At 47.3% G+C, this 8797-nt stretch overlaps 1 protein-coding gene across 1 annotated transcript; it reads right to left on the minus strand.

Moving 5' to 3' along the window:
• Window positions 1-1587: 1587 nt before the first annotated feature.
• Window positions 1588-5711, minus strand: CCL26 (chemokine (C-C motif) ligand 26). Its single transcript, XM_006773378.2, has 3 exons — window positions 5572-5711; window positions 5367-5481; window positions 1588-1851 (listed from the first exon to the last, which is right to left on the minus strand). Exons 1-3 carry the CDS (start codon window positions 5639-5641, stop codon window positions 1725-1727), a joined length of 312 nt encoding a protein of 103 aa, XP_006773441.1. The 5' UTR covers window positions 5642-5711; the 3' UTR covers window positions 1588-1724.
• Between the last annotated feature and the right edge of the window lie 3086 nt (window positions 5712-8797).

Raw genomic sequence — 8797 nt, forward strand, 5'->3', positions numbered from 1 at the left:
GCAAGGATGTTCACACTCAACAGTTATTCAATATAGTACTTGAAATTCTAGTCAGTACAAGAAGGCAAAAAAAAAAAAAAAGAAAAAGAAATAAAACTGTCCCTATATGCAGTTGACACAATTATGTGCTTAGGAAATTTCAAGGAATCTACAAAAAAATTCCTAGAACTAAGCAGTGAGTTCAACAAGGTCTCAGAACATAAGATCAACATACAAAAATCCATTGCACCCACTTTATAGCATCTATACTAATAAAAGGGTAATATGCAAATTGGTCAGGACACTCTCACAGTAATGACCAAACAGCAGGCTGCGTGAGGTGACAAGGCCAGCAGGGGGGTTAGTGAGGGATGACAAAACAACCGAACAGCAGGCTGCATGGGGTGACCAGGCCGACAGGAGAGTTAGTGAGGGCCAACCAAACGACTGAACAGCACGCTGCATGGGGCAACCAGGCTGGCAGGAGGGGCAGTAAGAGGTGATCAGGCCAGCGGGGGAGGGCAGTTAGGGGCAATTAGGCAGGTGGCAGGGGAGCAATTAGGGGGCGATCAGACTGGCAGGGAGCGGCCCCCCTACTGTGCACAAATTTTGTGCACCAGGCCTCTAGTATACAAATAAAGCCTAAGCGACTGGCTGACCAGTCAACTGTCCTGTAGATATGATGCACAATGACCACTAGGGGGCACATGCTCAATGCACAGCATGGAAACATGGAACAGACTGATGAATCTCAGAGGGAAGGGGAGAAGGGGAAGGGTGGGAAGAGATTAACCAAAGATCTTATGTGCATACTAGATGCCTGGGACATGGATTTGTGTACCATTGGGGTCCCTTGGCCTGGCCTGCGGGGATTGGACCGAAACCAGCCAGGTGCATGGATTTGTGCACCGGGCTTCTAGTATATAAATACTAACTCAAAAGGGATTAAATACCTAAATGTAAAACTAAAACTATAGACCTCTTAGAGGAAAATATAAGTGTAAATCTCTATGCCTTGGATTAGGCAGTGGTTTCTTAGATATGATTGTTAGGGTCACTGAAGGTGGTACGCACAAGGCCAAAAGGGGTAAAGAATTATGTATTTATTAGGTCATCTGGAAAAGCAGATGGGCTGAGCCCGAAAATGGCTTCAGCACCCAGGGACAGGGAGTCGGAGATTTTAAAGGACTCTAAGTGGGCTTTTTCTGGGTGGAGAATTCTCTGGGGAGGTCCTGAGGGGAAAAACAATGGTCTTAGACAGTGGAATGTGGTCTTAGCAAGTGGAATGTGGCCTAAGCAAAAGGGAATGTCAGTTGTGAAATGGTCTAAACGTCAATTCCCAGGGGAGGAGGTGTGGATTCAATTATTTGATCAGACCTAACAATGATACTAAAAGCACAAGCAACCAAAGGAAAAAACAGATAAATTGGACTTCATAAAAATTAACAAATTTGTTCATTAAATGGGTACTATCAGGAAAGTAAAAAGACAATCCACAGGATGGAAGAAAATATTTGTAACTAATATATTTAATAAGGGCCTAGTATCCAGAATATATAAAGACCTCTTACAACTCAAAAATGAAAAGACAAAAGTAAAAAAGCAAGTCAAATCTTTACAAAAAACCTTCATCAAAGAAAACTCTGGTAGAAAATACCCCCCCCCGCCCCCCCCACGGAGCCACGGAGCCTTCTTTTGAAGGAATTATCCAGGCTCTGCCCAGGACAGCAGGGTCAAGAAAGAGTTCAGGTGTCCTTGGGCTGAAAGTTCAGCTGCGTCGAATTCTGTTGAGCTTTCAGTAACGAAATATATCTTCGTACCCATTTTTCCTTTGGTTGTGCACAGACTTTCTGGCCTTTTTTGGTAGTGAATCTGTGGGAAAGAGATGCTGGCAGTCAATACTGACTTTAGCCTCCTGGAAAGGGATGGAGGGGCAGCTGCCTGACTCATATTCCAGCCTTGCCACACCCCTGTCCCACGGCCCCTGCTCCCTTTTCTGGCCCTTGCCCTCCCTCCTGTCGGATACATCACCTTCTGCCGGAAACCATGCTTCCAGGCCCACCTCCCGCAGGAAACATTTTCCACCTGCTCTAGTCTAAAGAACGTAACTTGTACCCTGCCTCTTAACTCTTTTGTTTTAATCTAACAGCTTTACTGAGATATAATTCATACACCATACAATTCACTCATCCTATATAATAAAAGCCTAATATGCTAAGTGTCTGGTCGTCCAGTCAGCTGTTCAACCAATGTAATATGCTAATGACATGCTAAGGCTGCTCAATCGCTTGCTATGACATGCACTGACCACCAGGGGGCAGACAGTCAACTGGTTGACCAGTTGCTATGATGTACACTGACCACCAGGGGGTAGACGTTTCGACTGGTAGGTTAGTTTGCTGCTGGGGTCCGGCCGATCGGTGGGGCTGAGTAAGACGGGCTGAACACACTGTGGAGCCCTCCCACGGTCCCTCCCTGGTTGGCCAACCTCCCGCGTCCCTCCCCAGCCCTAATCATGCACCGGTGGGGTCCCTTGGCCTGGCCTGTGCCCTCTCACAATCCGGGACCCCTCGGGGGATGTCAGAGAGCCAGTTTCAGCCCGATCCCGCAGGCCAGGCTGAGGGCCCCCACTGGTGCATGAATTTGTGCACTGGGCCTCTAGTTTAAAGTATATAATTATCACTTGATAGTTTTTAGTATATCCATAGATGGAGCAACCATCACCACTATCCATTTTAGAACATTTGCATCACTCCAAAAAGAAACCTTATACACATTATGCCACTTAATTCATAACCACATTAATCATGGGTTGTTTGCCATGATTCCTGTATTCCTTATATATGATTCCTGATTTCCACTGGGATCTCATTAAGAAGGGGGTTGTGGTTAATGTCCCTGAATCTCCTTCAGCCTCGTGCACCCTGAGAGTCAGACATTATGAGAGAATAGATTGGGTCCTTCTAGCCTGGAGCACCTTGCAGCACCCAGCAATGTTTTCAGGGCTCTCAGGAGGGCCCCAGGACACACAGGGGAGAAAAGCCAAGAGAATGGGAAATAAGAGAGGGAAGAGCTTTCTGGACATATGAAAGCATGCCGTTGCTCCTATTAAGAGATTAAGGTCTATGTCAGCCGTGGGCAAACTACGGCCCGCAGGCCGGATCTGGCCCGTTTGAAATGAATAAAACTAAAAAATAAAAGACCGTACCCTTTTATGTAATGATGTTTACTTTGAATTTATATTAGTTCACACAAACACTCCATCCGTGCTTTTGTTCTGGCCCTCCGGTCCAGTTTAAGAACCCATTGTGGCCCTCGAGTCAAAAAGTTTGCCCACCCCTGGTCTATGTTCTCAACCCTTGAATTTAGGTCCCCCTTAGCGACTCGTCAACCAACAGAGTATGGCAGAGGTGACACTGTGTGACTCCACAGGCTAAGTCAGAAGAGATGGTGGAGCTCCTGCCTGGTTTACTGGATCACCTATGCTGGAGCCTTGAACCACCTTGTAAGTCCTTCTACCCCAGAGTACCATACTGTGAGGAAGCCTGAACTAGCCCAACAAAGAGACCACACAGAGAGGCCCTGAAGAGAGAGAGATGCCACGAGCCCCAGCTGTTCCAGTTCCAGCACCATCAGGCCACCAACACCCAGCCAAGCCCTCTGGAATTTTGGACCCACAAAAACCACGGGAGATAAGAAACTGGCTGCTGTTGCATGAAGCCCCTAAGCTTTGGGGTCATTTGTTATGCAGCCACAGTTAACAGATAGAAACCTCTCTCCTTCCTTTTACAGGAAACTTGACTTGCCCAAGGTCATGCAGCTTGTAAGTGACAGAGCCACTGCTGTGAGTCCAGCTCAGGGCTCTTTGCCAGCTGCTGGTTAAGTGTTGCTGACTCTAAAGCCAATTAAGACACAGATGAGAGGCCCAGGACATCCTGAGCCCCAGAGAGCCCCTGTCCTTACCTAGGCTCTTCAGTGTCTCTTTCCCCTCCTTAACTGTCTCAACATGATGGCATTCAGGTTGGCCTCCGGAGCCCCACCTTTCCCCTCGGCACCCTTCTCTCCTGCTCAGGAACCCATGTCCAGGAGCAGGGACCTGCTGCTCCCTGTGTATTTGCACTTAAAGATGCTTTTGTTGAATGTTGGTAACTTGGGTTGTCACCCTACCTCTGCATGTGGCGGTGATGTGCCCAAATTCAGCCACTTACACAACATTTGTTGAACATTCACTGTGTGTAGACACAGCAGTAAACGCTTCGCATATAGGAGTTCATTTAGTCCTGCCAGGGAGCCTGCGAGACGTGTGTCATCACTCCTGCTACCAATGAGCCCGGCATGACCTGGCTCCAATTTACCTGTCTGCCTGGTCAGTGACATGTTCATCCTCCTTCCACTCACCGGCTGCTCCCTCTGCCTGGTACACCCATGCTCCTTCCTGCCCCCTTTCCCTAGGCTGCTCCCACTGTTCCTCAAGGGTCTCAGTGTAAATGTCACTTCCTCAGGGGGATCTCCTGACACTGAGTGAGGTCCGCCTGTGACTAGGCTACACAGTGGCAGAATATGCTGCTGCAAAATATGCCACTTTGGCATAAAGATTATTTTGAGCTAAAGGCACTTAAAAAAAAAAAGTGGTCCAAGAAGGGCTCTCTGGCCTCCTCCGTTCTTCCTGGAAGCAGGAGATAAAACCCCTCAGTAAAAAATGTCCTCCTTGTACCAGGAGGAAAGAAACATTTTGTTACCAGAAATAGGGAGTCAAGGCCAAGAGAATTCTGTAGAAACACAGCTTGTTAAGATAACTCTTATCATCCTTTACGGCCTCCCCCATACATTTTAGTTATTTTTCCACAGTTGCCTCTCTTCATTTTAGTATACCTGCATTTAAGTTTTGCCACTTTGGGGAGGTATTCATTTTCCTATGAGGTCTCCATGTACATGTGAAATCTGTACTCTTTTCTTCTCCTATTCATCTGTCTATCAATTTGATTCCCAAGCCCAGCCTAAGAGATTAGAGATAAAGTTTTGCCTCCCCCTCCTGCTGACCTTCCTGCTGTCCCCTTCAAGCACCTATCACAATTGAGATCATCTATTTTGTGAAAATGTCTTTTAATGCCCCCTTCCTTATGCTAGATGTAAGGTCTAGCTCACGACTGTCTTGTTTGCTCTTTTATACTCAGCACTTAGCACAGTGCCTGGTACATGCCCGGCACATGATATGGAAGTTAGGAAACCAAAGCTCAGAGTCACACTTGTTAGTGGCAGAGGAAGGATAACAACCCAGGTTCCCAGGTTCCCACCCTGAAGCGCATCCTGACACTGTAGGGGCCTGCCTTGCACCCACCCAATACATGGCTATCGGGGACCCTCATGCCCAGCTGAGAAATACTCACATCACAGCCTGCTGGGAGCAGCTGTTCCTAGTGAATTCATAGCTTTGCACCAAGTTCCAGGGCAAGGTCTTTTGGATGAATCGTAAGCAGCAGTATTTGGCCACATCACTGCCACCTAAAAAAAAAACAGAGAAAGGAAGGAGATTGGAGACCCCTTTGCTTCTACCCCTCGTCATCCTAGAAAGGGAGTGGGGCAGCTACATACGTGGGGCAGCTGCAAGACCGACAGTCAGGATGAAAAGTAGGACAGGGGGAGCTGTGGGGAAGCTCTTCATGGTGCTGCAAGCCCTTCACAGCCTTCTCCCCAATTCCTCCTGTCCTAACCAGACACCCTTTTATGGGGCCGAGCGGTCCCTGAAGAGAATTCTAAATAAAATGAGTAATCTGATATCTTTGAGAAGATTGAAACGTGAGACAATATCCTGGGAGGAGGGGCTGGGAGGAGCCGCCGGCATGCAACGGAGAGCCTGGCCCAGTGTTGTGTCACCACTTTCCCCTCGAAAACATGAAATGAAATAGTTCCAGCAAACTGACCTAAAATCCTTTACAACACCATTAGTTGTTCCAGGTAAATACCGGGTTCTTGGCTGAAGCTTTCTTTGCTTTATAAACATTGCTTATCTCTTGGGAGATCTGGCCAGTCTCCGGACGTGTGTAGGGCAGCCTGACCATGGCAATGGGCGGTCAAGAACAAGGCTCCAGCTCTCTGCCTGTTGCTCATCGTGGTGCAGATCCAGGTGAAGAGGAGAACCCCATGCAGGTGCTTCACATCTGAAAGCCCTGCTGACTCAGCCAGCCAAGGTCCTGGAGACGCTCCCAGGCTAGACCCCTGTGTTCTCCAAAGCCAGATATACCGTCAGCTCCTTTGGCATCAGAAGGATGAAACGGTTGCTGTCTACTCCACAGTCTGTGGGGCCAAGGCAGAAGAAACCTTGGAAAAAGGTCTAAAGGTGTGAGAGTATGAATTACAAAAAAAATAACTTCTCAGACACTGGAAACTTTGGTGTTGGGATCCAGGAACACATCGATCCTGGGGGTCACATATGACCCAAGTATTTGTCTCTACGGCCTGGACTTCCATGTGGTGATGGGTAGGCCAGGTTTCAGCATCGCAGACATGAAATGCAGGACAGGCTGCATTGGGGCCAAACAGCATCAGCAAAGAGGAGGCCGTGTGCTGGTTCTGGCAGAAGTGTGATGAGATCATCCTACATAAACTCCTGTTTCTATCCAAAAAGCCAACACAATCTTTTCAGTTAAATGTAAAAAAAAAAGAAAAGAAAAAAGAACAGAATGTGCCTCCTGTGTTTTTAGTATCACACACACATCCCCCCCCCCCACAGGGTGCCAGAGCTGCTTGGGGGCACTCAAAGCTATCTCATGTGGTATAGAGGGTCCCAAGCCTGACAGGACACCACTGCCTGGAGTCTGAACGATACACTTTTCCCAGTCACTGCTTTGCACCCCCCGAGTCAGGCTCTTGATGGGGCCTGGGGGTGGGCAGGGATCCAGGAATCTATATTTTAGCCAGATTTGGCTGAAACAGAGAAAGTGAATTCCCAAAAGGGGCAGTGACTTTTGCCCAGAAAAGTCTTTGGAAGGGGTTGATGGGATTTTCAGATCCATGTTTCGTGACTATCTGTGCTCAGTTATTCTAAGTCCTGATATGACCCCAGACTTTAAAATTCTGAAGTTAAGATTTTTTTTTTTTAAAAAGGCCATTCAGTACTCATCTTGAACCATAGACTTTTTCCAGGGTAACTGGCACCTTTCAAATACATCCCAGACACTTTTAACTACTGAGGGATAGGGAATTCACCTTTGAACTCGGCTCAACCCAGGACAGATCTGTCGGTGTGTCACAAAGTTTTCTTACGTTCTTTTCAAAATTTGGCTGAGCCTGGCTGGTGTGGCCCAGTGGTTGAGTGTTGACCCATGAACCAAGAGGTCACTGCACCTGCCCAGGTTTCAGGCTCCATCTCCAGTAGGGGACGAACAGCTCTCTATCCCTCTCCCTCCTTTATCTCTAAAATCAATAAAAAATATTTTTTAAAAGTTTAGCTTAAATCTATATTCCCATTGCTTCTACTTATAGACCCAACTCTATACAAAAATGCCTAATTTCTCTTTTCTTCTTTTGGAAGATGAGGAATTGAGGTTTCAGCCGTTCAGAGGGATGTGATTCCTGAAGATGCCATAGAGGAGGGGGGATGCCAGAGTGGGAAGAGCCAGTGCCAACACGAGGTGTATTATCTGGGCAGCAGGTCACCGAGGGCAGCAGCTAGCTCAGGCTCAGTTCCACTGCAGGGTCTGGGAGCGGGGCCGAATCTGAATCAGCTCAACTGCTGGCTGAGGCAGCAGAGACATTCACCTGGACCCCAGCTCTCTGGTTGGCATTGATTGAAGGCTGCGTCCCATTCTCCTTGTCCTCTGAGCAGACTGAGGGTGCTCTGTGATCAGGAAAAAGGCTCTTATGCTGAGTCCATGGGGTCCTCAATGAGCAGTCTTTGGGGATGAGGAGGCGATATGGGTGGGATAGCAACATTTGCTACAACCATTATCCTGTTTGCCCCTGATGTTCTTTTCTTTAAGCTAAACTCCCCTATGCCTTCAATTTATCTGCAACCATCCTACTGGCCACCTTGACACACCAGTTTCGACTTTAATGAACAGGTATAGTGTGCTGGGAACCCAAGTGTTTCATAAATGGGATACATAAACACTAACTATAAAAGGCTGATAAATAGTTGGTAAATTGGACTATATAAAATTTGGAACTTTTACCCCTTAGAAGACACCAATAAGAGAGTAAAAGGTGCCCTGGCTGGTTGCTCAGTGGTTAGAGCATCTGCCTGCAGACCAAAGGCTCCCGGGTTCAATTCCCTGTCAAGGGCATGTACTTCAGTTGCAGGTTTCATCCCTGGCCCCAGTTGGGGCATGTAGCATGTGGGAGGCAACCATTTGATATGTCTCTCTCACATCAATGTTTCTCTTTCTCTCTCTTCCCCCACTCCTGCCTCCCTCCTTCCACTCTCTCTCTCTAAACATGAATGGAAAAAATATCTTCAGGTGAGAATTTTAAAAAAGAGTGAAAGGTCATCTGCAGGTTGGAAGATTTTTGCAATTCATCTGTACTGAGTTGAATAGTGCCCCCCTACCCCGTCCCCCCATTCACAAAAACCCAGAACTTCAGAATATGACCTTATTTGGAAAATTGGGACTTTGCTGTAATTAATTGAGGAGGCTATATTGGATTAGGGTGGGCTCTTGTGATGGTGTGATTTATAATCCTATCTAATAAAAGAGAAACATGGTAATTAGCCATACGACCGCTACCCTTCCCATTGGCTAATCAGGGCGATATGCAAATTAACTGCCAGCCAAGATGGCGGCCGGCAGCCAGGCAGCTTGAAGCTAACATGAGGCTTGCT

This window comes from Myotis davidii, unplaced genomic scaffold (assembly GCF_000327345.1).
Source record: "Myotis davidii unplaced genomic scaffold, ASM32734v1 scaffold726, whole genome shotgun sequence".
NCBI classification, from domain to species: domain Eukaryota; kingdom Metazoa; phylum Chordata; class Mammalia; order Chiroptera; family Vespertilionidae; genus Myotis; species Myotis davidii.

Coding starts and splice junctions, on each gene's coding strand:
- CCL26 (XM_006773378.2), bottom strand. CDS start 5,641: ATGAAGAGCTTCCCCACAGCTCCCCCTGTCCTACTTTTCATCCTGACT. Junction 5,482..5,571: donor CGGTCTTGCAGCTGCCCCAC/GTATGTAGCTGC, acceptor TTTTTTTTTTAG/GTGGCAGTGATGTGGCCAAA. Junction 1,852..5,366: donor TGCTCCCAGCAGGCTGTGAT/GTGAGTATTTCT, acceptor TCTTTCCCACAG/ATTCACTACCAAAAAAGGCC.